Source organism: Syzygium oleosum, unplaced genomic scaffold, assembly GCF_021117445.2.
Source record: "Syzygium oleosum isolate NSW1041296 unplaced genomic scaffold, Sole_v2.1 Sole_v2.01, whole genome shotgun sequence".
Lineage (NCBI taxonomy): Eukaryota > Viridiplantae > Streptophyta > Magnoliopsida > Myrtales > Myrtaceae > Syzygium > Syzygium oleosum.
The window spans coordinates 37,895,836-37,921,854 of NW_026607485.1; the positions used below are offsets into that span (position 1 = coordinate 37,895,836).

The 26,019-nt window shown below is 40.5% G+C and overlaps 4 protein-coding genes across 8 annotated transcripts; 2 read left to right on the plus strand and 2 right to left on the minus strand.

Annotated features, from left to right (window-relative positions):
* The first annotated feature begins 226 nt into the window (after positions 1-226).
* Positions 227-1,446, plus strand: LOC115682434 (non-specific lipid transfer protein GPI-anchored 14-like). The gene is made up of 3 exons (XM_030606659.2): positions 227-593; positions 843-926; positions 1,082-1,446. The coding sequence occupies exons 1-3, from the start codon at positions 263-265 to the stop codon at positions 1,183-1,185; spliced, it is 519 nt and encodes a 172-aa protein (XP_030462519.1). The 5' UTR covers positions 227-262; the 3' UTR covers positions 1,186-1,446.
* A 3,071-nt stretch (positions 1,447-4,517) lies between these two features.
* Positions 4,518-11,864, plus strand: LOC115682420 (uncharacterized protein At3g49140). Of its 2 annotated transcripts, none has more exons than XM_030606647.2 (12): positions 4,518-4,800; positions 5,129-5,249; positions 6,481-6,685; positions 6,773-6,875; positions 6,963-7,027; positions 8,124-8,237; positions 8,344-8,442; positions 9,325-9,478; positions 9,749-9,855; positions 10,065-10,214; positions 10,964-11,059; positions 11,452-11,864. In XM_030606647.2, exons 1-12 carry the CDS (start codon positions 4,767-4,769, stop codon positions 11,563-11,565), a joined length of 1,362 nt encoding a protein of 453 aa, XP_030462507.1. In that variant the 5' UTR covers positions 4,518-4,766; the 3' UTR covers positions 11,566-11,864. The 2 variants fall into 2 exon arrangements, with proteins under 2 accessions (XP_030462507.1, XP_056176119.1); XM_056320144.1 differs by having other exon boundaries at positions 4,520-4,800; positions 5,129-5,225.
* A 1,359-nt stretch (positions 11,865-13,223) lies between these two features.
* LOC115682971 (BAHD acyltransferase At5g47980-like) lies at positions 13,224-14,676 on the minus strand. 3 transcript variants are annotated; one of them, XM_056319473.1, is made up of 3 exons: positions 14,402-14,668; positions 14,119-14,331; positions 13,224-13,977 (listed from the first exon to the last, which is right to left on the minus strand). In XM_056319473.1, exons 1-3 carry the CDS (start codon positions 14,431-14,433, stop codon positions 13,767-13,769), a joined length of 456 nt encoding a protein of 151 aa, XP_056175448.1. In that variant the 5' UTR covers positions 14,434-14,668; the 3' UTR covers positions 13,224-13,766. The 3 variants fall into 3 exon arrangements, with proteins under 3 accessions (XP_056175448.1, XP_056175455.1, XP_056175441.1); XM_056319480.1 differs by having other exon boundaries at positions 13,224-13,908; positions 14,119-14,676; XM_056319466.1 differs by having other exon boundaries at positions 14,119-14,667.
* A 1,567-nt stretch (positions 14,677-16,243) lies between these two features.
* LOC115679353 (uncharacterized) lies at positions 16,244-21,490 on the minus strand. 2 transcript variants are annotated; one of them, XM_030602948.2, is made up of 7 exons: positions 21,267-21,490; positions 21,030-21,167; positions 20,831-20,913; positions 18,712-18,873; positions 17,802-17,912; positions 16,924-16,990; positions 16,244-16,842 (listed from the first exon to the last, which is right to left on the minus strand). In XM_030602948.2, the coding sequence occupies exons 2-7, from the start codon at positions 21,145-21,147 to the stop codon at positions 16,562-16,564; spliced, it is 822 nt and encodes a 273-aa protein (XP_030458808.1). In that variant the 5' UTR covers positions 21,148-21,167; positions 21,267-21,490; the 3' UTR covers positions 16,244-16,561. The 2 variants fall into 2 exon arrangements, with proteins under 2 accessions (XP_030458808.1, XP_030458805.1); XM_030602945.2 differs by having other exon boundaries at positions 21,263-21,489.
* Between the last annotated feature and the right edge of the window lie 4,529 nt (positions 21,491-26,019).

Below are 26,019 nucleotides of genomic sequence, written 5' to 3' on the forward strand. Positions count from 1 at the left end.
TGATTTGGTGAAGGCAAACCCCTTCTCACGCAATACCAGTAAGCATGGCCGCCGAGACGAACGAAAGCAAACCCCTTCTCACGCAATACCAGTAAGCATGGCCACCGAGACGAACGAAACGTTATCTTCATAATGACTGAACAATCGTATTTATCTCCTTAATCACCTATTAATCATGCACGACGTCTTTCTCCTGTATCACACCTCTCTCTCTCTCTCTCTCTCTCTCTCTCTCTCTCTCTCTCTCTCTCTCTCTCTGAAAATGAGCTCATCACTTTGGTTCACAGTGATGCTCGTGATCATGGCGATGCTCGCGAATGGCGTGAGCTCGGACTTGGCAAGTGACAAGCAAGAGTGCGGGAGCCAGCTGGTCAATCTCTCGCCATGCATACCCTTCGTCGGTGGTGAGGGTAAAGCTCCATCCGTGGCATGCTGCGAAAACCTGAGGAAGGACACGGCCGAGACGAAGAAGTGCTTGTGCATGCTTGTCCGAGACCGGAACGAGCCAGACCTCGGCTTCAAGATGAACGCCACCCTCGCGCTCGCCCTCCCTTCCATTTGCCATGCTGCAGCCAACGTCTCTCACTGCCCCGGTAAGCGGCCCCTGGTACTGTAGAAGATGTGAGATCGTTGTCGGCTTATCTAACGGTTTAACCAATTAGTGAACAAGATCGACGTGGTTCGTATTTTATGTATAACTAAGTTAATCGTTACTATTTTGCTTGCCATTTTTCATTGGATCTTTAAAAGGGCAAAACACAGACAAACAAACCCTGATATTCATCAAAATAAGAGAAGTGTGTAGCTTTTATGCTCTCTCATCGCTTCCTTTCGAAATACAGCTCTTCTGCATTTGGATCCGAACTCCCCAGATGCTCAAATTTTCGAGCAATTCACCAACGCATCGTACGCTGGGATCATCTCCGGTGATTAAATCATCTTCTTTCCTCTCTTCCTTGTCCTTTTCTTCCCTCACAAGATGAACGAGAACTTTATTAAGTTACCGGTTAATTTTCCTTGACAGTACAAAAAGAACAGTAGTCGATGATGGTTGATCTCTTCTTCGTTGTCACTGATACAGGAGATCGATCTAGCGTCGTCTCAAGCAGCGGTTTGGCAAAACGACCTTGGCGTATTGGAGTTGCCTTCTGGCTCCTGATAAATACTGTTGTTCACATGGTCTGAGAATTTACTTGCCATAGCTTCCCCTCTTTCTTCCCAAAATGATCATGTACATGGTACGGAGTTAGTAGTACTGAACTTAGAATCAATATATCAATGATCTGTGGCTACTTATTTTTCGAGTGCGTACGCTGTGGCTGAACCCGTGTTGCGCTATGAAGTGTTGTAAGTTATATGTTTGGTAATACGCGTTCTAAAGCTGTATTATTAATATGTAATTTATATGTATTATGAGGTCTTTTTGTAATTATGGTTTTATATGTACCTTACTATAATTAATCACAATTCCTATAAATACATATCATACAATCATAACTGGGTTTAAACCACCATAAATATTTTATCGTTATTTTTTCTCTATTTCTCAACATGGTACTAGAGCATGAAGAAGCATCAAATTCTTCAATATCTCTACCCCAAATCAACGCTTCCTTTGCTCCAATTACTATCTCAACAATGCCCAATACATCTCCAAATTTTTCTTCTTCTCTACCATCTCTTTACCAATCATCTTCTCTTTCTATTAATTCCAATTTCCCATCACTTCTCAATAACATTGCGTCCACTTTCATCTCTTCTTCCCTGCCCGTTGCTTCGATCTCTGTTGCTGCTCAAATTACAGCCATGCAATCAACCTTGATGTATCTTGTTCTTCCTAACATCACAAGTCTCGTCTCCATCAAAATCGATGCAAACAATTATCTTCTGTGGAAATCTCAATTTGAACCTATTTTAATTTGCAACGATATACTCTGTTATGTAGATGGGTCTTTTCTGTGTCCGCCGAAACTTATCAATGATCAAAATGGCATTGTGGTGACCAATTCCTCTTATTCCACCTAGGTCAAGACAGATCAATGAGTTCTTAGTTTGATCAATTCGACTCCCACAGTTGAGATTTTCCATGAAGTTCATGACCTTTGGTCATGTAATCCTTCAGTTTGGAATAAGAGGGAAAGTTGTAAAATTTAGAGTTCTTACTTTCCATGCCTTTCTGAAAATCCTTTTTTTTCAAAGCCTGGCATAATCCTCTAAGAAATGCAACTCGGCCAGGTAAGCATAACATTATCCTAGTAACTCTGAGTGTCTCTATGCTCTGAACTAAATTTCCGGGTAGTTTTGCAGCTAAAAGGCAGTCCCTGAAGGGCTTGAACAGGAGGTTTGCCTGTGCGGGATAGCATATCTGTTGCAAACTGACCTTGTTTTCCCTGGTTCTCAGCATAAATCCTCTCATTGGTATCGATTTGACTCGCTCTAGGACGATGCTTTATCGGTCATTGTGCAGCCAAGGAAATTGGACTAAAACTTGATTTTCAAATGCTGCTAAGAAACCCGATGAGTCAATGTCTGATTATATTCGACATCTGAAGTCAATTACAAGCTCTCTCACTGTAATCAATTGCTCCGTCTCTAATAAGAACTTGGTGATTCAAGCCCTCAATGTGCTCCCATCTAAGTACGATCGTTTTGTCAACATGGTTACAAATGGCCCTATAGTTCTTTCCTTCAGTGATCTACGATCATGCCTCCTCATCCAAGAAAAACAATTTCTGTGAAAATCAAATGCATCATCAACATCTGATATTCATCATGCTTTGATCGATCATGCCACTTCACCCATTCTACCGTTTTGAAGGTCTCGGGTGGAAGTAATTCTAGAGGCCAAAGATTTGTTCGAGATCAAGGTAGGCGATTCTCGTGTGATCAAAATCTTCCTATGATCGGTTTAGTCCGCAATCATTATCGGCTCCCTATGCTGATCGCTCCTCCACCTCATCTGGTCGGCCTCGTGGTGATTCGAAGCCCTATGTTATTCATTCACACAATGAGGCATTATTGAATTAAAGCCTCATCTTACTTGTCAGATCTATAACGGGGCCAAGCACACCGCATTACAATGTCAACAACGATTCAACCATGCGTTCACCGTCATTGATCCGTCGAACTCTTTTTCAGCTCTCTCGGTCGATGAAAATTCTGATCCAATGTGGTATCTTCAGCACATATGTCAAGTGATATTGGTAAAATCCTAAATCTAATACCTTTTTATGATTTGACAAAAGTCATGAGCTCGAAGCACCCTTTTTTAATCCTCTCACCATTAATTGTGACAACATCTCGGATACATATCTTGCTCTAAACCCTATGTTTCATGCTCGCATCAAACACAGTGAGTTGATTTTTCAATTTGTTTGAAAGTAGGTTGCTTCTAGGGATCTATGTGTTCGCTACATGCCTAAAATGGATCAGCTGGCAGACATCTTCACTGAGGGACTATCTAGTCCGTGTCACGCGCTATTGAGATCTAATCTCTCAATTATTACACTTATTTCGGATTGATGGACAATATTAATGTGTAATTTATATGTATTATGGGTCTTTCTGTAATCATGTTTCTATTTATACTCTTACTATAAATTTTTTTTGACAGTATACTCTTACTATAATTAGTCACTCCTATAAATACATATCATGCAACCCTAATTCGAGTTAAGCAACCATAAACACTTTGTATTATTTTCTTTCTAATTATAAACATCAACATGTAGCACCTCAAAACAAACAGTTCTTAAATATTGCTATAAATAGTTTTAGCTTTGCAGGTGTTGCAATTGTTAAGATGTTTGCCAAGCAACTTCTTTCCCTTTCATTCTTTTTAATTAAAAAAAGATTTACAAAATCAGTTTGCTAAATAACGTGTTAGACTGTGAGTGGCCTTTTAAACAAATGGATCGTATTCGAGATAGTAAATCAACTTTGCGGACCAAACTTAGTAAGTCTAGCATTTCCCTTCCTATTTACAAAACACTCGATGTATTAATATATACTTTAACATTGCATAATTCCAAAAATCAAATTACGCATAACTCTTTCTATCGACGTCGTTTTCGTGTCCGATAGCTATCCGTTAAATTACGTCAAAGTTAATCCGCGCCCAAATATTTATAGTAAAAACGAATAACCTAATCCGAAAAAGCACCGTTCCCTTTTTTAGCGTCATTAATTCACTTCTCCAATTTATATATACCGCGTTGGATTTATATTTCCCTAATTGATATTATGCAATTTTCGGACCGTCTAGCTGCCGACCACATTGAACATGGACCGGAACAACAAGAAAATTCCTAATAACTAGCAAAAATGGAAAAAGAAAATTGCCATATTATTATTTGCTTTCTCACGACTACATAAAAAAAAAAAGATAATGCAAGATAAAGTAAAATGACAAAAGAAAATTAGCAAATTTTGTGCTTTAACTCTATAAAAAAAATGGAAAAATAAAAGGCATATGCTATGATTCTATGAGATAAAGGACACCTTGAGAACTGAAATTTTCATTTTGGTCCAGAAAAACACGGAGACTCTCTCTCTCTCTCTCTCTCTGTCTGACACCTACCACAAGCGCAGGCAGACATAAACCTTTGCGAAGCGAATCCGGTTGCAGCACGACCATCTTCAACCACGTCTCGCGAGGCGACAAGTCCCCCAGCGCACGACGACCTCCTCCTCCTCCTCGTCATCTCGCCTTCTTGTTCGTGTTCGTCTTCCGCCAATCTTGATCCCGGCTCCGTCCTCTGTTTCTCATGTCGCTTGCGGCTGCCTCCTCCCTCGCCTTCGGTAACTCCGATCACCCACCTACCTACTTCTTTGGTGTAAACCGTCAAAAGGGTAATTTGCATGTCGTGCATGTATCCGCTTAATAGATCAAAGATCGAAACTTGAACTTGCACGTCTTGGAGGTGGCTCATTGGGAAAGAAAGATTGCATTTTTAGCTCGGTCGGGAGAGGGAACCTAGGTACTCGGTGTCTTGTCCCAGGTGATTAGAGGCGTTTGGTGGCTGTAGGGTTCGAAGGGTTTGGGATTCTGTGCTTGTGCTGCGGAATGACTTGGTGGTTGGTGGGCGTTCTGCTGATTTTTGTTGTTGTTGTTTGGTGGTGTGATCAGGTTCGTCACGTTACAATCTGGGCCATTCGGAATGCTCGACGTCTTGTGGAATCGCGAGCACGAGCAGCTGGATGAAACATTCCCTCGACGGGCGAAGGTCTGTAGATTTTTCTTCTATGAGGTGTGTGGTTTTCCTTTGGGTTTCGGAGATTATCTAGGAGGACCCATGTTTAGATTTGTTTGACCATGAGTCTATGGTTCGACCAATTTTATGTTTGCATGATGCAATCCTTTGGTTTATTGGCATAGAATTAAGATTGGTGTACACGTAAGGCCTTCTCAGGTTGAGGTGATTGTAAAAATTCGTACTTGGCTCAATATTCTGCTCTTGGATTGGTGTTTTTCTTTTCCTTGAATTGATGGAGCCTTGGGAGGTATCATTGGGATGGTTAATGTATTTCACCACGTATTAAAACATGGAGAAGGAAAAGAAGATAGAGCATAAATTGGATGGAAAAACACTGTTTGAGCTTAAAGCTCAATTTATTGCTGATTGGAGTCATCTTTAAAATTATGGGAGGGCTAGTCAGAGGTCTATAATCAAGAAAACGGTGAAAGTCTGTGGCATTTTCACCAGAAATGCTGGATTTTTCAGAGTTATTGTTGCTATGGTCACCATGACCATGAAAGTAGATATCCTTAATTTCACGATCACATTTCTTATGAAGAACAAAATAGTCTTGGACAACCCACCTTCCCCTGAATCCAAAACCAAAAAACTCTAGAGTCATCCAAAAGAGGGTGGAAAACTTGGCACGTTGGATTTCTTCAACCAAACAACTCTTGGTGTTTCCAAAAATGTTGGCGCTACACTGATTCGATAACCAACTTTGCAAACTTCAACTCAAACAAAGTAGTGGCCCTTAAAATACTAAAACGCTGAAGCAAACTCTCATAGCTAACCTACTAATTGAGAACATTTTACTGTTGTTGTTTAAATGTTTCCTGGTAATGCCATATTCCATTTGTTTGAGATGTTTCCTTGCAATGCCATATATCAATTACCATCATGTGAATGTAGTTACCGCTTTGTTTGGTGAAATTGACTTGAAAAAAGTGAGATATATTGTACTTAATGTGTATTTTTCTTAAGACTGTCATGGAGTGTATTAGTTCTCTAATTTTCATTGTTGACATGCCTTTTTTATGCTTAGGTGCTCTCTCTCTCTCTCTCTCTCTCTCTCTCTCTCTCTCTCTCTCTCTCTCTCTCTCTCTCTCTCTCTCACCGTCTCCCGCACTTACGCATGCATGTACACAGAACTAGAAGAAAAAAAGTTCCTTTCTGTTGATATCCGTATACTATTTCATGAGAATTTCATGTTGACTTCCAGATGCACCAATTCTTTTTTCAGATCACTACCCTTCCAGTGGCTGCCAATAGGAAATGAGCTCTGCCTTTCGAGGATTTCAGTTGCTGCTGATTACTCTGATTCTCTTCCTGATTCATCTAATTACATAAGCGACCAGGGCTACCATCCTCTTGAAGAGCTTAAAGCTTGCAAGAGAACCCGTGAGACTAAACTTACTTCAGCCGAAATTGCAAGGACAACTGTTGAGGTAAACATAATAATTGAGTGGTGCAAGATTCCAGAGCCATTCTGGTTTTCATTTGCAATTTAGCATGTTGACATATTTCCTCTTCAGGCCTGCAGTAGCGCTTTGCTAGTTTTCCCAGGGCCTGTACACTGTGAACCCCATGAACAAATATCATGGGCAGAGTTCCAGTATGTTGTGGATGATTATGGAGGTTTCCTTCTTTCACAATTGGATTGTTGTTTTTCCCAATTTCAAATTGGTTGTAAATATGGTCTCACTGAAAATCTGTTCTTTCCAGATATATTTTTTGAAATTTTCGACGATGAGAACATTCTAGAAGATCGTGGTGCAACTAGCCCCGTGGTGAGTTTCTCCTTCCTTTCTGAAATGCTTCCTTAGCATTTAGGAAATCTTCAACTCGAAAGCCTCAGGTAGGATTAATTCATATCTAGGGTTCTATTGTTTCTCCCTCGGCTTTGCAAGTTATGCCAGCATCTTCTTTTAATGGCAAAGTTTCGGAAGTGTTCCCATAATTTCAGCAGATTGGGTATGTGGCAAGTTTGAAGAAGTACTATATTAGCTGGCAAAATTCAAACCAAAACAGACTTAAGCGTGATGTATTTAGCCTGCAGGACTGTTCTTATCCCACGACAAACTTTCTCCCCTTTCGGCCAACGGGTCCAGGTTAAGCAAGAGTGATTTTTAGATACTAATTTTACCTCATTGTCTTAACAATACTTTCAGCAGTTTAGGAGCTTGAACACATTGTGGTGTGGAACATGAAATCCTCGATGAAGCACTGAGTTTAGACCAAATTTTTCAATGCCGCTGCACATTTAACAGGGAAGAGATTAATTTGTTCTCATATTGTCTTGCGTGTCAAGTATAATGACTTGGTTGTGATTCTGGAAACGTCTCGTCATCCTGATTAATGGGGGGAAAGAGAAGCTGCTTAGAGAGCTTTTAGTCTATGAATCATTTTTCCAGGCGAGATGTTCTCGGAATCTTGTCTTGCTCCAAATGCCTTGTAGTAAGATTAGGCATTAAAATTTTAGTTCTCAAGGCACATTGTTTATAAGGGGTAACGAGTTTCATGTTTTGATTGGAGTGAAATAAGGCACCAGCAGGACGTGGCCTCTACTTGTGTATGGAACGGTCTTAATGACTTTGATAAGTTGGAGCATGTGTATCATTTAATATTTTGGTGGATGTAAAATATTTTCACCTTATTTGAGATGAGCAGGGCCATAATCATTCTCTTAAAAAGCTTTTGGAGGTAGCTCGTGGACCATTAGTCTGGGAGTCCTGTATTGTTTCCGGTAGATCTGACGGTTCACTTAATTGCTGCATTATACTTCTATATCCATTGCATATGTGTGATTTTTACGATTACTATTTTTCCCTTAAATTTATGGGTTGCACAAAATTAAATTGATCTTTGGTTGATAAATTTCTTCAGAATGTATTCATTGGAATGGATATACCGGTCTATGATAACAGGAAGATGGCTGATGAGTACGATATGTCAGATATTGGTACGACTGAGCTATCCTATGAAGAAGATTATCTTGAGGTGGAGTGTCATGTGCTTACTTAACATGGAGAGAGAAAAAGTTGGGTATTTTTTAAATTTCACTATGCTATGAGTCTCCAATCACGTGCATTTTTGGGTAAAACAGGTAATGGAAACTGAAGTGTTTGATAGTGCAGTAGATTGGGGGATGCCAGATCCTTCTATCTTGGTCCATCCGGTTTATTTTGCCAAGTGCTTGACAAAGGTGATCACTTCTCTCTCTTCAGTAAATTAGGTGATTGGTGACCTAGTTATTTACAGTTGCAGATTACTTTTTAACTAAGAAAATCATTAAGTTGCAGAGAAGCTTCACCCTACTTATTGTTAATGTTAAAGCTGCAACTTTTTTAAAATAAATACATGAACTGCATCCAGCTGTGTGCTCGACTCTTCTTTGCAACTACATTAACGACATCAATTTTTCAGCTCTGGTGTATGGTAGCTTTAATTTGCGAGACTACTCCTTATATAGCTTTGATTTGTCGAGTACTTGTTTAAAATGATGACAGCAAAGGAACGTGCATCTTCACAATGGCCTTTTCTTACTTCTCTCATATGCTCCATAATCTCTATTGTGTATTAGTGCTAAAAATTGTAGATTTTAGCATTGACTAAAGAGTATTGCAATGAGGATATTGGGTGAAACACCCCCAAAATGAAAATTAAGTACTGTAGTACATTGTAGCATTGGAGAGCATTTCGATGGTGTCCAACGAGTTTCATATGTGAAGGTCTAAGCCTGGATGTAGTCTCTGTCATGGATGATGCTTAGCTTGCAGGAACTTTCCAGATCAGTTGGGAAGATTGTCTTGAAATGCTCACTTGTCCCCTCTCAAATCAGTCTTGCAACTGAGACTTCCGTAGCAATAAGCCTCGAGAATTTTCCATAGAGTGCTTGCTTACTCTGTTCCTTCTTTTCTCTCATTCACTCCTGTCTTTATTTAATGCTTGCTCAATCCAGCCACCCCCTCTTTCCGCTGCAGAAGAGTATGTATACGTAGCGTTGTGTCTGCATATTCGCACTCATAAGCAGGAGAAGTGACTTTTTTATCGTTCTAAAAGAAAATTTTCTGACTTCATGTTATAGGCGGTCAATGCGGAACATGACAAAAAGATGGACAATCCATCAAATGGCTTGTCCATTTTGGGATGCCTCAGACCTACTTTTTCTGATGAAGAATCTTATCTGAGAAAGCTCTTTCAAAGTGAGGATGCGGATAACCACAACTTGGACTGGAAAGGTATGGTTCAACAACAGAATCAATGTTATGGGCCAACCCACTATTTTCTATTGGCAAATAACTTGAATTTATTGTATGTGATTACATTTTTTCAATCGTCTGAGATATTTCCATCGGTTCTTCCCTGAGTTGGAAGCATGAGGATTGAGGTGTCTATTATTTCCTTCTGCGAGATTACTTTTTGCATTGCTGAAAAAAGAATGCCGTGCATAGTAGTTGTTAGTACTTTAATGGGATGTTCCTTCTACTCAAACTTGTCTTCTTGTTTAGATGCTGATGTTGTGACCTTGGCTTCAAGCGACAGGAAAGGCTGTAACTCGATAATTTATAGGTTAGAGATTATGAGAATAGAGCTGTTCTCAGTATATGGTTCTCAGGTATGTTTTACTCTCTTGGTGGCCATCTTTCTTTGTTATGTTGCGTAAGACGGTTCCGGTTGATCCTGGGGTTGGTCTGCTGTCTGGTTCCATGTATATCTATATTGTTTCGTTGTGACTTGTCGTGTCGTCTTCCGACATGACCCAACCAAATAGGTCATGTAAAAAGTGTTGAACCTTCCTGTAATTCTGCAGTTTCTTGTTTTCAGTGCGAAATTCATTTGCAAGATTTTCTAGATGCTGAGCCCGATATCCTTGTACACTCCACATCAGCAATTCTAGACCACTTTAGCGAGAAAGGAATTAGGTGCAATGTTGCCCTGAAAGCTCTCTGCAAAAGGAAGGGGCTTCATGTGGAGGTAAAGGAGACGGCCTCTGTAATTTGTCATAATCTCTTTGAAGCTTCTCCATGGATGCGCTAGGACTTTCCTTCACATTTTAGTGGCTTGTGGATCAGAGCACTGCATGTGTCGTGGTTTGTATGTGTTTTGCTTTAGTAACTTATAATGTTGATACATTTTTCCTTTAGCTTTTCCTGGAAAACTCTTTCTACCTTTTGCTCTTTCACCCTAGTGATATATGTATGGGAATGATCAGTATTTATACATTGTAGTTCCAATTTGTTCAGTAGAAAGCCATACTCAAGAATGTCCTTGAAGCAACCTATTAAGATCCTAGCCGATCTAGATTATTAATTTTCTCCTCTGAACGTGTGTGATGATACTACAAGCTTCCTGGTTTGACATGTCTTCTCCCACTAGATTTATTTCCCATCCCAACCTCAGTATATCTTTGTGTAATGTCATCTCCCCAATATTTTATTCTTGTCTTTTCCTGGATCCATCAAGGTTAAAAAACAAGATTTTTGTGTTCTCTACGTCATGTATCATTTGAGAAGAAGCATTTAGCATCTGTCATGCGGAAAATAGCTTAATATGGTATTCTTGTATCATTTCTTCTTAAAGGTTTTGTAATTTGTTCTCTCTTGTTATATATCCCATTTTGTATGTTTGGACTGCGCCTTGCAAACCTTTGATCTTTTGGCAATTCAATTACTGCTGTTCATTTACAAGTCCTTTAGTTTCTGATCAAATATCTATTCATATAGGGAGCTAATCTAATTGGAGTTGACAGTCTGGGCATGGATGTCAGAGTTTATTCTGGAGCCGAAGTACGAACGCACCGTTTTCCTTTCAAAACTCAGGTGAGCAATACTTGGTGCAATTTAAAACTGAAGACTTGTACCTTGTCTTTTCTTTCGACCATAAAAAACGTGGCTTTTCCTCATCTGTCAAAATCATTTGGATTTTACCTGTAATAAAAAAATAATATATATATATAATTTGAGCCGCTAGGAGCACCTGCAAGTGTGCCAAGGTGCACGCTCGTGCCCACAGGGAAGAGAAAGATGCAAAAGCCTCATATGTCATTAACTAATGAACTAAGGTCCAACTACTCTTCGCTTCATCAAGATTGACAGGATTATCCCAGGAGATAGTTCATGGAGAAACCGTTGCACTCTTTTTCATTCTCTTCTTTATCTTTTGCACTCTCCTGCTCTGGTTGTTTGATGGTCAAAAACCATATTTCATGCAGGCCACATCGGAAGCTGCAGCAGAAAAGCAGATTCAGCAACTATTATTCCCGAGGTCACGGAGGAAAAAGTTGAGAACTCATGGTGATGGATACAGAAATCCCGACCCTTACTAGCTCTACCGATTTTCTCTGTGATAGGACCCGAATTTTCGGAGTAATAATTAGGAATAAGTCAGCCATAAGGTAGGCTTTGATTTTGTTATTGATATTTTTGGCGATGGGTAACGTTTTTTTCTGTTTAATTGTTGTGCAATAGTTCAATAAGTATAGGGAGAATGTAGGAGAAGATTTGAGTAGTCCTGGTAGTCATCTCCTATCTTGTACTAAGGGATGCAAAATTCGAGAACTGCTGGAGATTTGTTAAAGTGATCATCGAAATCAAAGTTAATGGCTTCAGCCTTGCGCGAGCTTTATCCACTTTTGTACATTTATATAGGCAGATGATAGTTGTGCCTTGTTCCTGTGTTTAGGGTCCTACTTTATGAGGTAAAGAAGAGGGACAAGATGGAACAAACGTCGATCCAAGAAAAGAATTTAAGTAAAGTGATGAATAAAATCATGGAAAAAGTACCTCAGGCCACATGATGTTGAACCTACGCTTCTTGGTTGATGAAATTTTTAAGTAATCGGACAAGTACCGCGAAGCCGATATTGGCTACAATTAAATGTACTTTCTGAACTGCGCGTGCATATTCGATAAGTTTTTCACATAGATTTACCTGGTTTGATGGGGAAAATTGTCAAAAAAGTCATAAATTTATTATACTTTTGCCAATTCAGTCCTAAACCTTTTAAGTTTGCCAATTTAAACCTAAACCTTTTCACTTCTTTCCAATTCAGTTCTAAACCTTTTCACTTCTTGCCAATTGAGTCTATTTGGCCGGCCGGTGCTAACGTGGCCACCGGCCGGCGCTGACATGGCCGTCCGGCCAACGCTGACATGGCAATTTTTAAATATTTTTTTTCGAATTTTTAAATTTTTTTTTTAGCCTTTTCCCTCTGGCTGGTCAGGCGGCCAGCGACCGGCCAGAGGCGCGGCCTCGCCGGCCTTTGGCGAAGCTCGCCCCCGCCGGCCATTGGCGAGGGTGAGCCTCGCCGGCCTCTGGCGAAGCTCGCTCCCGCCGACCACCGACGAGGGCGAGCCTCACCCGCCGCTGCGAAGCCGGCCTCAACATGGCTGGGCGAGGCTCGACCTCGCCTAGATCTGGCGAGGTCGACCTCGCCGTTGCTGGGTTTTGACCTCGCCCAGCCATGGCGAGGCCGACCTCACCGTCGCTAGGTTTCACTCGCCCAGATCCGGCGAGGTCAAGCTTCACCCAGCCAAGGCGAGGCCGGCCATGCCATCGCAAAACCCAGCGATGGCGAGGCTGACCTCGCCGGATCTAGGCGAGGTCGAGCCTCGCCCAGCCATGGCGAGGCCGGCCTCACAGCGGCGGGCGAGGCCGATGAGATCGACCTCGTCGGACCGGCCAGAGGGAATAGGCAGAAAAAAAAAAGAAAAAAATATTTAAAAATTGTCACGTCGGCGTTGATAGGACGGCCGGCGGCCACATCAGCGCCGGCCGGCCAAATGGACTGAATTGGCAAGAAGTGAAAAGGTTTAGGACTGAATTAGCAAACTTAAAAGGTTTAAGACTGAATAGGCAAAAGTGCAATAGGTTTAAGACTTTTTTGACAATTTTCCCCGTTTGATGAAGTGAATTTGATCTTTCGTAATGGCCAGAAAAAGATCAAAGTTTACTGCAGCAAAAGAAAGCCATATTGAGTTGGGGTTTCTCAAATAGATTGACGAGAAATATAGATCAAATCAAAGCAATTTCCAGTGTCCTTTGCAGCCAAGATCACTGCAGGTGCAGGGGAGTGATCAAATGGCAATTAAATAGCCAAGAAGGTTTCCTAGGTCAAAGAAATGGATGGATTCAGTGAAGCAAACGCAAGAAACTCCCCACCTGTTCCAGTATGGACATCTCTTGTTCCTCCAACACGATCCATGCTTCTATTCCATTGCCAGACAGTGCGTGCATCATGACGACCGCGTTCTTGAACACATCGTCCCCAATGTTCCCGGTACTCGCCCATCTGGGCCTCCCCCACCCGAAATCCAAGTCGTTGAATCCCACGCCGCACCAACTCACGAAAGTGTAACAATCTTGCCTTATCTTATATAGATCTGATCCACCTCTCCTAGCCACTTGGAAATTCCCGCAAACGCGGCGTCCCCTTGAACTTTCTTCATGCCGTCGCCGTTTATCTCAGCAAAGGATCTTCTCACTGACTCGACCAAATCATGCAGTTTAACTTCTGGCCTTGTGTTTTCATAGATTGCGAATGCCTTCCAAGCGACATTTCTGATTGAATATTCGGGCAGAGGCGGTACCGTTCAGGCAGAGGCGGCAGAGGTTCACCGAGTGGGCCACTGCCGATGGGGGCTGCATGCTGGACAGTGTCCTAGAAGCTCTTATTGCATGTTTCCAAATGAATCCGGTCAGCGCTTCAATTCGAGTTGGGTTTGGAACGAATTCATTCCTGGCAAGCTTTTGAAGTTCATAAAATGCAATATACTAATAAGAAATAGTTGGTTAACCTACTCCCCATATGACCAAATTACACTATCATAAGAATTTTCGAGTTGGTTGAAAGGCTAAATCAGACTGTTAATGAACTCACCTAGCATTAAGTTTTAACTTTGATAGGGCTGCGGAGTCGAACACGAATCTCCTCGGACTGCTCATTCCCGGTTTGGTAAAGGGGTTCCCAAGCCACATTCTAGCATTGCTAATGCTAGGCATCGTGTCACTGCTCGGGAAGAGGGTCGATGCGGCTGTGCAGTCCGCCTGCATCGCTTGATCGGGAGATCCCATGGCTATGGCGGTCCATGTCCTCAAAAAAGCCATAAAGGTGGTCACATCAATGATCTTGTGCGAGCCAGAAGTTCCGATAACGATCTCACCATATGATAGCACGTTCATTTGTATCCCTCATAGAAATGCTTCCTCTACCGGCACGGTGGAAACCCCGTGCAATGGAAGGAACTTGTCTAGCAGCCTAATATCGGGTTTCTCGACGAACTCCAAGAGCAAACAGTCCACGCGGGCCTCGACGTACAGCACCCCGGCATCGTTGCAATCGATACAGAGGTTGTTTTCACCGAGCCGCCCAGAGAGCTACTAAAACCGGGCCAGGGCCTCGGAGAGAGACTTCTTGAGAGTGCAAGAGATGTGCTCAATTTTCATGGAGAGGTCACAAGTTGGGTCACTTGGGTAGAAGAAAATGACGGGCGTAGTACATGACGGTCATTTGGTCAAGGAGGCACAGGTTGAAGGTCTTCAGGTGGTGAGGCGTTGGTGATGAAGGCTTTATGGTCTCTCTGCTGATCACTTCAACTTGCATCTCCATTGTTGCTGCACTGTTGCATGTAGCAAGATCAGCAATTTATAGCAAGGTGGACTTAGACTTTCTTCAATTATTTTCAGGGTCTCCTTTTCATTTCAAGATGCTTTTGCTTCCATGTTGAGATTCTTGGAGATGAAAACGAAAAATTGAGCTAAGCAATGGGACAAGCCCTCAAATCATAAACTATATCTCTGTCTGTCCACTGATGTAACCGGCATTTTGGAATAAAACTAAAGACAATCGGCAACAAAGGCCGCCAGATGTCCAGCCAAAACAAAAGACGAGAACACGTCGAAAAAGAACTTAATTAAAAGTATATGGATTGAATAAACTATTAGATGTTTATCTCCTTTTCTTTAACGTTAGCACTTAGCAAGGCAAATCGTAACCTTTCGGCTCGACTAACCCCATGTCCAAATGCATCAAGTGACACTTCACGCAGGTGCGGCCCTCAAGATTAATCTAAGTGAAAGACATTGTGATTTAAATATACATCTGCTGCATCAAGATCGAGTGTCTAACCATTCAACTAACTATTGAAGGTTTACTATAAAAGAACCACGAAAAGATAATTCGAAGAAATTTTTGTGCCTTTACAATTGTTCTGGACATGGAAGCGCCAATATGTTTGTCAAATTTAGTCCAAGTCTGCCACATCAAAATCGCTTGCGGTGGTCTGATTTCCTTGTCAAATTCTTAGACAATGACCAATGCTCCCTCTTTCTTTTCCGCAAAGACACTCGAATCTTTGTCATGAAAATGCTTCCCTCTCCAGGCAAATATTTCCTCAATTTGGATCATAAATCAGTTTCGAAATTAAGGACAAGTCCTTAAACTAGTCAATTTCATGCATGAATCTTAAAACTTTCATTTCTTACATTTGAGTCCTAAAACTTAGTAACTTTTAGTCCAATTGAATCCTTCCACCAACGGAAGGAATGAATCAAAGTGCACACCACATTGCCACCACTTGGACTGAATTGAACTGAACAAAATTTTAGGACTCAAATGCACTAAATTAACAAGTTTTATGATTTGCCTTGTAATTATTCCTATAAATTAAATAGCATCTCTAAGAACTTGACAATGCGATTCCACCACCTTAAACCAGGATGCTAGTTAATTTGGAAGTGCCATAACATTTGAGATAAACAACATATTGGCTAGTACGCCAGCAATAATGTGGAAGACATGATTGTTAGCTCCCTACACTGCACAGATTCATCAGCAGCTCCAGAAAACCTTGAATTTCTCCCAAGCAATTGAGCAAGGAATGATATTAGCATGAAGACTCAGAAAGATGGTGCGTCCCGGGTCATGCAAGCCCGCAGGCAATTATTAACTCTAGACCAGGAAGAATGAACCCGAAGATGTTACCCCCTTAGCTCATAGCAACAAATTCAATAAAGAATCCTGCTAAGGACTTTCAGCAGGCCATCACTCTTCGACAACATTTATGTTTTAGAGAACCCAAGGTGAACCGGGTCCATCAAAAGTGACCTTGAAGATTTGGTGTTTACATTCAACAAAACCTACCTTCCTCCAACAGCAATTAATGTCACCAGTTAATTTACCTTCATTCAGAATCACCTCTAAGCGTACCGGGGGCTATTGCTAGGTTTTCTGCGCTCGCACCTGGCTATATTCTAAACAAAGGGGCGTTTCAAAATTTCATCAGATGTAACCATACAAGTGCAGTGATCCAGGATAAAACGGATCATGCAGCCATCACACTCTCTTCATTCCTTCCAGCTTTGCCTTTGCGGTTCCAGATTGGAGTGGACTCGATGAGCTTATGGGGAACAAGCCGCCTTTCCCGCTTTGTAAGCTTTTTGAAATTGCTTACTCTCAGCTTTGCTATCTCAGCCTCTTCCTCGGCAGTTATCTCCCTGACTACTACTGTCAGGCGGCAGTCGGGTCTCACTTTGATTCCACATCTTCCTTTTGAATGGTAGCTAATTCTCTTCTGGTAAAATCCCTTTCCTACAAATGCCTCAGCTATATTCGACAAAAAGGAAAGTCAAAACTAATCAGAGTCAGCATTAAACAAATTGAAGCATTTCCCATTCAATAATTTACCAACAAGAAGTTTTTCGGGATCTAATCCATGGTTGTGCGTCGCATTTGCTCTGGCAGAGTGAATAACCTGAAAAATTCAGATTATAACATGATTAGTGTATAAATAAATGAAAAGTAAGTCTTAAAAACAACAAGAAATAATAGGAAATTAAAAGTGCCAAAAACCATCCTCTCTTTTTCTATGAATAACACTCAGTATCGCCTATTTCTAGAATCCCACTTTGCATTTAGGACAAAACTCCATAGCCAAAAAAGACCAAATTACCCTTTCTAAAAGAAAACAAAAAAAAGTTAATTCTCAAATCATCAAAACTATAATCTTTCTACTGCTTTTGCCGTGTCTGGCCACAATTGCTAGCATCATTGTCTCTCTCTCTCTCTCTCTCTCTCTCTCTCCCCCTTCCCCCCCCCCCCCCCAAAAAAAAAAAAACAAAAAAAAATCATTCCCACTGCACATCGCATTGAAAGCGTTGCAACACGAGCTCGTGGTGGACAAGAATGCCACTATCGGCCAGCTTCACCTCCATAGAGATAGATAGATAGATAGAAAGAGAGAGAGAGAGAGAGAGAGCTCCGTCGTGGTAGCGATGGGCAGTACCAACATTGGAGGAAGAGAAACAATAAACCGGGTAGTGGCAGCAGAAGCTTTGCTAGAGTTAGGACTTTTTTATTTATTTTGAGCAAGGGAGGTGTTTTCAGGGAGAAGGAGGGGAGAGAGTTAGGTAACTTGTCCAATAGGCTCATAATGAACCTGAGGGTGCAATGCAACGACTTTAAAAGCAAAAGATGTAAAGTAGTTCCACAAACAGCGAGGCGAGAATGATTCTTGAATTTTTTAAAGGAAAAATGAAAAGTCACATCATCTAGAGTCATATCACCTGGTAGACAGTTTTTGCAGCTCTTTTTATGGTCACTTGCAATTGCAACAGTGCATCTTCAACACGCATTCCACGAACCAAAGCAGCAACCAAATTGACCTTCTTAGGACTCTAAAACCAGAAGAGAAGCTAAAATTACAGCGTAAGCATGAGCGTCTAATTCAAGGGAACAATAAACAAAAAAGGCACCAAATTGTAGCAAGACATACTGTCGAATTATAAAATCATAGAAGAAGAGCTTTCAACAATACATCAACCCACAACATACACTTTCAAGAGATAAAAAGGTAAAAATATGAGTATTACTAAGGGTGCTGAGAAATGCAACACCGATGCTCTATCACAGCACCACAGATTATCTGGAGAAAAGAAGCATCCTACCAGATCCTGTGTTTGCAGAGCCAAACTAAGCAGCAAACAAGTCATTGGCACAAGTCCTTTTTCTTAAGCAAGTTATTTCAAGGACAAGATATATGAAAGTATATAAACAATATCATCTGCTATAATTAGTAGCCTTATGAGACACTAAATATGGTCTCATAAAAACTTATCAAATTGCCTTCTAAAAGCATTTGAGTAATGCTGGATATAATAAGACCAGTTTACCATTGATATGTTAAACAATCTGACAGACTACCAAATGGACATTTAATAACTGGTCATATTAACAACTAATAAGAATCTACTATTTCACTTAGTACATCAAATTTTTAAAACAGTCTTAGTAGTCCTAGAACTCTACAAAACGAACCTTAGAACCACAACTCAAGATCACCATATGGATCCTCACATTTATGTGATCTTAATCAATCTTATTGGATGACTGGGCCAGAGAAACTTTTGACCAAATGTAAATAGAACCTACATCTCCACACAAAAGATAAAAATGAGCACAATCTTGCAACTTTACCTGCTTTATGCCTTTCAATACTGCTTGAACTTTTGAAGGCTTAGAAACCACTTTCTGACTTTCACCCGTTCCACTGCTTATTTGCAACATAGGTGTTAATGGAGAAGAAATAGGAGCTGTGTCAGATGAATCAGCCAGAAGCTTTCTTGAACTGGAAATCCCCTGCAACAGAGAAGAGATTACCTTATTAATGTCACCAAATTATCATATTTCAAGAAAAGAAAAGCTATGTATCAAGCTGGCTGTACATGACAGTTTATACTTCGTACCATCAACCAATAACAAAGTCAACCGTAGCCCCCAATATCAGAATGCTCATTACCAGTAACCAAACAACCTTACACACAGGAATGCACCCTCTACTCCCAGTTTTAAACTACATGGTAGATATCAACTGGTTACCTGTTGCTTAAATAATTTCTTCCCTCTTCACAAACTTGCTTCTTCTTTTTTTTTTGCAGTTTTGTTTCTTCTTATAGTTAGGTTCTTATAATTTCATGAAGATCAATTTCCACTTTCTTGTACTTTAAAAATAAAATTGCAATGTCAGCATGTATGTCAGCACATTGACAATGTCAGTGAAGGAAGGACCTGTTGCACAAATCCTACAAGTTGTGGGACTTGATTTCACAAAAAAAAAAAAAAAGGTCAAGATGGCCAGATCGAACAAACGATACTTCAAAAACAAAAGGTAGACTTAACCTTAACATGAATTATCAATGTCTATAGCCCAAAAAAACCAATATCATTTTGTCATAATAAAAATCTCCGCTGCTATACTCATATGCGAGTGTACTTCCTTAAACAGATGCAGCAAGTACATCATTACATCCATAACTGTGCCAAAATAAAAAAGTATTCCCCGTGCTCTGAAAATAAAGGAATATCTTCAAAGTAATTCTTCTGGTAAGTTCAAAGAGCGATAATAGTGAGAATGATTGTATACCCACCAAGTTCATGGAAGGGTACTTGTTCAAATTGGTAGGATGGAGAAAACCCAACTGTTTAGGTCTGAAAGTTTTAGATCTTAATTCAGTTCAGCTTATTTATACCTTTAAGAAATGCAACTAGCAAGTGTGTCAAATTGCTATATTGTAGTTGTCCCATAATAAACGTACAACTTATTGCTAATCCTAAAATACACCAACACATGGAGTATAGTATAATTATTGTAAGTGATAAGCTTAAGCTCCAAATCAAACTTTCCAACCACTTGAACCAAACTCATCAGCATGATCACCTTGGCTTTTAATGATTTTGGTTTGGGAGAGGGTGAAGTGAGACGAAAAATAAACATAAGGAAACATTTCCATTGTCTGGGAAGAAGAGAAAGAAAGATAAACACGGGAAAAGGGGAAATAAGAAAAAAGTATTTGCCTTTGGGCCTAACAAAAATCTCTCATGAAGAATTAATTGAAGCCGATGCAAATCCAAAAGGCTCGTAAGTTGAAACATGTAATTCCTGAAGTAGCCTCTTATTTCTCACTGTCAATAAGACTAGTCACATTTCAGTTTTACTTTTGTTTCTCACCACAAATATGACAAATGACACTTCAGGCTATTATTTACTTCATTCCCTTCCACAGCTTTTATCCCAACAAGATATAAGCAAACAAAAATCAGGGAAAGTCACGATAACCTCTGTCTTCTTTCTCTGGGTTCCTCTCTCCAATTTCCCTTTCAATTCCTTCTATAACTAAACTTACAAAACAATGTAAGTCTTGACCATATATGAACCATTCCTAGAATTGCAACTATGAGTCCTGGAGGTGCCCACCCACGAAATTACTATGCACAAGACATATTCCCCACATCTCTACTCTATCTATCAGCTACACTTGACTCACACAGACATTTTAAATCACGGTCAAAGGAAGGTCCAAGTCGCATCGTTAGTCACTGAAGCCAGGCGAAGCTGGCGTTGATAACCAGTCACCGATCTCACGGCCATTAAAGGCATGACAGCTAATCACAATGCTAGAGCAGGCCCCGAAACAATGTCAGCGCAGAACGATGGGCTCCCATTGCAGTCCCTACCTTCGGTTTTACGAGACCCAGGTAGCAGTATGTCTAACTAATGACCCAAAAACATCAGATAATGGGAGAAAACCAGCATTACCGACTGCTGAAGATACTGGTACAGCGGCCTCAGGACGTTTGCAGAAGGAGATTCCCATAGTCTCTGTAAATTGGGGGCGCCAACTGCCAAGAAACTCCCAAGCTATCAAATTTTTTCGTGTTCGACTCACTAGACAGCAAGACAACCGAAATTTACAGGATCTTTCGATTGGTTATCGCGAGATTGAACATGGACTGACCAGATGCAGAAGAAGACAGCAGGCGGGAACAAGAGAAGCCGGCGGCTGCATTGCCATTGATCTCCAGTCTTCTCTCGACATGGCACAGTAAGGTTCGCAACTGTGCCCGCCAAGCCATCCCTCTGAAACAACTCTATCCTGCAGACATCAAACGTAAGGAGAAGTGTCGCTGGTTCGAGGTTGTGCGGGACAAGCGAACGTCGACGAAGGCGACGGACATCATCGTTACTCACCTACCTCGGTTTCCGACGGCGGCGAGCCGGCGAGCTAGGCGCGGCGACGGCGAAGTTTGGCGGAGGAATCGGTCGCCGGCGAAGTGCGAGAGAACGAGAGGGAGGCGGTGGAGCTGGGCCGCTGCTCCGGCGGCGACCGGAGTTCGGAGATGGAGAGAGAGGTCCGACGGCGGCGGTGGCGGCGGTGGCGGCAAGGGTTGCTTCGGGTCGGAGCGCGACTGCGATGTGCGACCGAGGGAGAGAAGAGGGACTTGAGGCAGAGGAAGGTTGAGGTTAGAATTGTCTTTTCTCAAATATTATTTTTTTTGTTTATACTTAAGTTTTTTCTTGGTCGAAGTTAATACTTAGTTTTTTTTTTCTTTTTGGTTGGAAAATGTCAATACTTAGTTCAATAAAAGAATTTGCAACCAAAAAAATGTTGTTATATTTTATCAAATATGATTATCAATTACATTATTTTGCGGGTATTTTTTATTTCCAAATTTTTTGGTGCATCTTGAATCTTCATCAATAGACCATTTGAGCGCGAATGATAATTATTATATTTCTTAAATAAATTTCTGACAAAAATAGATTTTTCTATTTCTATTCCCCGGACGAGTTTCTGAACAGAAATGCGCATCTGATAACGACACAAAATTTCTCCCTAGTGCTTGGAGTCTTTCTTATAGTTCTGTCATTCTTTGACGGCTTGCTACAATTATTTATCAACTAATTTTAAGTTACCAAGTCATATTTGAGCCATTTCTTAATATTGATCGTGTCTTTCCCGAATTACTAATTTTTCTAATGACTCACCAATTTACTAACCTTTTGTCACATGGAGTTAGTAACTAGCTTTAGATTATTATCCCTTATTAGAGCCACTTATCAACCTTGATAAGGTCATTTCGTATTACTAAACTTTCTAATAACTTATCTGTTTTTGTTGAAATTGCCAATTTTTATATGACATTTCCAACTTATCTCTTCGACGAAATTACCAACTAGTTTAAGGTTACCTACTCCTAATTGAATCACTCACCAAAATTTATTTGATCGACTTCGAGCGAGCAATTTGTGTAATAACTTACCATCATTTATTGAAGTTACCAAACAATGAAATTTTATTTTCTAAAAAATTATAAAAACATATAGTTAGTATTTTTTTTGTCATAACATATAGTTAGTATTAGAAAAGGTTGGTAATTGGGAATTGATCAAGCGAATTTAAAGAGTGTGACTCAAATAACAATGGTTAACCTAAAACTAATTAGTAATTTCTTTGGGGGCCGCGCTTTTTCCACTCCTCAGATGATTTAGACACTCCCATTTTTTGTGTTTTGGCCATATTATCCTTTATGGGGCCCATCATTTCTAGTACAACTCCACAAAAGTGATCTTTTTTTATTATTTGGATATCATTTCTTTTTTTTTTCCTTTGCGAGTCTCACTTTCCTTCTTCTTCTTTTTTTCATGCCTTTGACGTCTTAATTCTTCACTCTTGCGAATCGCCTTTGGCCTCCATTGTTGTCAAAGAAAATAGATTACCTCAATTCTCCTAAGATCAAACAACAAGATTAAACATATCATGTATCATTATTTCCAACAAGTCAATTAATGAGAAGCAGCAACAGCACCACAAAACTGATGATGAAAAACTTATGGAAACGATAGTGAGAAATTGAACCCAGAGGAAGAAAAAGTTTATAAGACGTAAGTATGCTACAGACTACAAAGAAACTATGCAACCGATTCACAAACACTGTTTTGATGCACACTATACTCTAAACGTAGAATTGAATCACAAAATCAAGAATTTCCATGACCCAAAAGTCAAATTCACTTTTATGAAAAGATATTAAGAAATACTCAATAGAGATCGGGATGAGCATGATTCAAGAACAAGAAAACTAAAAAGAAAAAAAAAACTTTTGCCAGAACCATTCCTCCAATAACAAATGAGGAGTGTGCCGATTGCTAAAGTAAGCAGTGTTTGGGGGATTGCAAATGTTTGATAGATTTACTGGAGAAGAAGGAGGAGTGCGAGGCCTAAGAGAATGACTTGTCAGAGAGAAAATATAGAGACGATTTGCAAAAGCGAAGAATTGAGATGTCAGAGACATGGAAAGAAAGAAAAAAAAGGAAAGTGGGACCCGCAAAGAAAAACAAGAAGGATCGAATAATTAAAAAAAAATCACTCTTCTAGAGTTATACCAGAAATGATGGGCTCCACAAGGGATGATATGGTCAAAATACAAAAAAAAGGAGTGTCTAAGCTAAAGGAGGAGTGGAAAAAGCGCGACCCTTTCTTTGGAGAAAAATAAATTGGTAACCAACTTGAGCAAAGTTCGTCATCATGTATTATGCCTGAGGGTTGTTACCCAATTGGACCGCCGATGAGGTGCTCACAAGGCATTTCCAAATGAATCCCGAGAGGACCTCAACGATGGTTGGGTTCGACACATCTTTGCCTTTAGGGTTTCTATCGCTGCAGCGTTGAACACGTACATCCCCGGCCGAGCTCTTCACTTCGCCAATGAAGGACTTCCCGACCACATGAGAGCACGAGCCAGCAAAGATCCCCGGGGCGGAAAGAGCGTGGAAGCCAACGCATACTCACTAGCATCATCTTCCTGAAAAAAAATATATGTTAGATAGATTTGTTTTATAAAATCGCATGGTAAAACAAAGTCGATCATATTTACGGAACCAAGGTCATGTAAGAACTTTTGCTTTATAGGGGATCCAATGTCGGTCACCCTGTTTCTTGATAAGTGATTGGCATAGTCTATTATGCTAGATCTATGCAATAACTTCCCATCTATACCTTATCAGTAGATCGTCCTCTAAAGACAGCTGCCCATTTTCTGAGGAGGAGCTGATTAGTGTTCCATCAATGATCTTGTGCAGGAGAGAGACCCCAACAGCAACCCCACCACAGGCAAGCACATTCACTTGCACAGCAACTTGAACTGCCACATCTTCAGGCACAGTGCAAATGGTGTGGCAAGGCAGAAACTTGTCTCAAGGAGTTCAAGATTAGGGTTTTGCAAGACCTCCGATAGAGTACAGTCCATAACTTGTGCTTCTGAAAATGAAGCACCTTCATCTTTGCACTCAATGTAGAGGTTGTCCCTGATCCTGCCTCCTAGTTGGTAGAAGCGGGCTAGGGTTTCTGAGAGGGAGTGCTTGAGCCTTGTGGCTATTGTCTCTTCGGCCTTGTGATGATGGCCATTTGCATGAGTTTCATCACTCATGGTGTAGTAGAGAATGACTGTAGTGTAGACTGATGGAGCCATCTGATCCAAGAGTGAGAGGCTGAACTTTCTCAGGTGGTGTGGTGTTGGTGAGGATGGCTTGATGGTGTCTCTTGAAACAACATTTCCTTCCACCTTCCTTCTTCTTTTCTTGGAACGAGATGGTGGGTTTGATCTCTCTGCTACCTGGATGATATTACAGGTTTTAGACAATGTTCTGTGGGAATTTTGTGCGCAAACTCATAGCTTTGCATGCTCATTTAAAGATCTTTGGCAAGTAAGTCCAATTTTTTTGGAACATCACTCGTGACTAGCGGTAGTAATTAGGTGCTTTGGCCTTCGACTCTATGTAACCTTGTAATAATAACTCACTATGATCATGGCAAGTCAACTGCCACGATCGGCCAGAATCTAATTGATTGTCTATTATTAGCCAAACACTCCCAAATAATAAAAAAAGAGAGGTCCACTGTCTAGCATTTTCCATCATAAAAGAAGTCCAATTCCTAGGAAAGTTCAAGGTAGTGAGATGAAGATGATCAACAGATTCCCTGAGAATAGAGACAACTGTATAATGGCAGCAATTCGAATTCTTCACTTATGCATGGGAGCTATCCATAAGTGACCGCCCATTGATGTTGCATGAGTCGATGCAAGTGGAATCAATATATATTGATGAGAAGATAGATCGTTTTCACCAATCAATTAATGTTCGAAATTGCCAAGCTGAAAATTGATGGATCGGTAATAGATTGCTATCGCTAACAGTTTCGACAAGTGCAGTTCGTAACGATGTCGAATGTCAAGCTAAAAATGCTCCAACGTTGATATCTCAAAGCCATTTCTTTCCATGCGAATATTTTCAGGATAAAATACACTTGCTACTGTGATTCCTACGTATAACTCAATCTTTCTACATTTGTGTTATCTCATAATCAATCACAACGAGTACAGTGAGAATCCTTTTGACTGACTTAATCCTTTTGACTGACTTGCTGTGAGAAAAGATGACAGCATGTGATGAAAAGCAAAGAGGGCCCCAAAAAAAAAAATAAAGAAGAAGATCAGTTGGAAACTCTATTTTAAGCCTGAATAGCAGCCAATCGAGATTTCAAGATTGGCCCAGTTCCATCACCTTCGTGGAAGGGCGTAAGCCAACTCCCTTTTTTTAAACACAGTGCCTCTGAACCTTATAAAATTGATTTTGGAGGGTTTAATTGGAGATATAATCTATGGTTCTATCACATGAGATCCAATTAATCATTTTATGATAAGAGAAATATAACTTAATTATATTTTGCTTGCCTCCTGATCACTTCTACTGAACTTGATACATCCCTATAGATTGCTTTGATCCCTTCCAAGATCTCTCGAGTGCCGGGGGTGTGATTTGTGACAGTTTGTTCTCTGCAAAAGAAGTTGAAATTGCCTCGTCAAACTTCAATGTGTCTAGAGATCTGTTCTTTTGGCTTATAGAGCTAGTTCATGAATTAATGTGTAACTTTGTTTGGTGCTTGA

Excerpts from the sequence above, each read along its gene's own strand:
- LOC115679353 (XM_030602948.2), bottom strand. The coding sequence starts at position 21,147 with ATGGCTTGGCGGGCACAGTTGCGAACCTTACTGTGCCATGTCGAGAGA. Across the intron at positions 20,914-21,029 it reads GCTGTCTTCTTCTGCATCTG|TTGGCGCCCCCAATTTACAG; the intron begins GTCAGTCCATGT and ends GTTTCTTGGCAG. Across the intron at positions 16,991-17,801 it reads CTGCAAAAACTGTCTACCAG|GTTATTCACTCTGCCAGAGC; the intron begins GTGATATGACTC and ends TGAATTTTTCAG.
- LOC115682434 (XM_030606659.2), top strand. The coding sequence starts at position 263 with ATGAGCTCATCACTTTGGTTCACAGTGATGCTCGTGATCATGGCGATG. Across the intron at positions 594-842 it reads CAACGTCTCTCACTGCCCCG|CTCTTCTGCATTTGGATCCG; the intron begins GTAAGCGGCCCC and ends TTCGAAATACAG. Across the intron at positions 927-1,081 it reads GTACGCTGGGATCATCTCCG|GAGATCGATCTAGCGTCGTC; the intron begins GTGATTAAATCA and ends TCACTGATACAG.
- LOC115682971 (XM_056319466.1), bottom strand. The coding sequence starts at position 14,420 with ATGAACGTGCTATCATATGGTGAGATCGTTATCGGAACTTCTGGCTCG. Across the intron at positions 13,978-14,118 it reads AAGTTAAAACTTAATGCTAG|GAATGAATTCGTTCCAAACC; the intron begins GTGAGTTCATTA and ends AAAGCTTGCCAG.
- LOC115682420 (XM_030606647.2), top strand. The coding sequence starts at position 4,767 with ATGTCGCTTGCGGCTGCCTCCTCCCTCGCCTTCG. Across the intron at positions 4,801-5,128 it reads TGCCTCCTCCCTCGCCTTCG|GTTCGTCACGTTACAATCTG; the intron begins GTAACTCCGATC and ends TGGTGTGATCAG. Across the intron at positions 6,686-6,772 it reads TTGCAAGGACAACTGTTGAG|GCCTGCAGTAGCGCTTTGCT; the intron begins GTAAACATAATA and ends TTTCCTCTTCAG.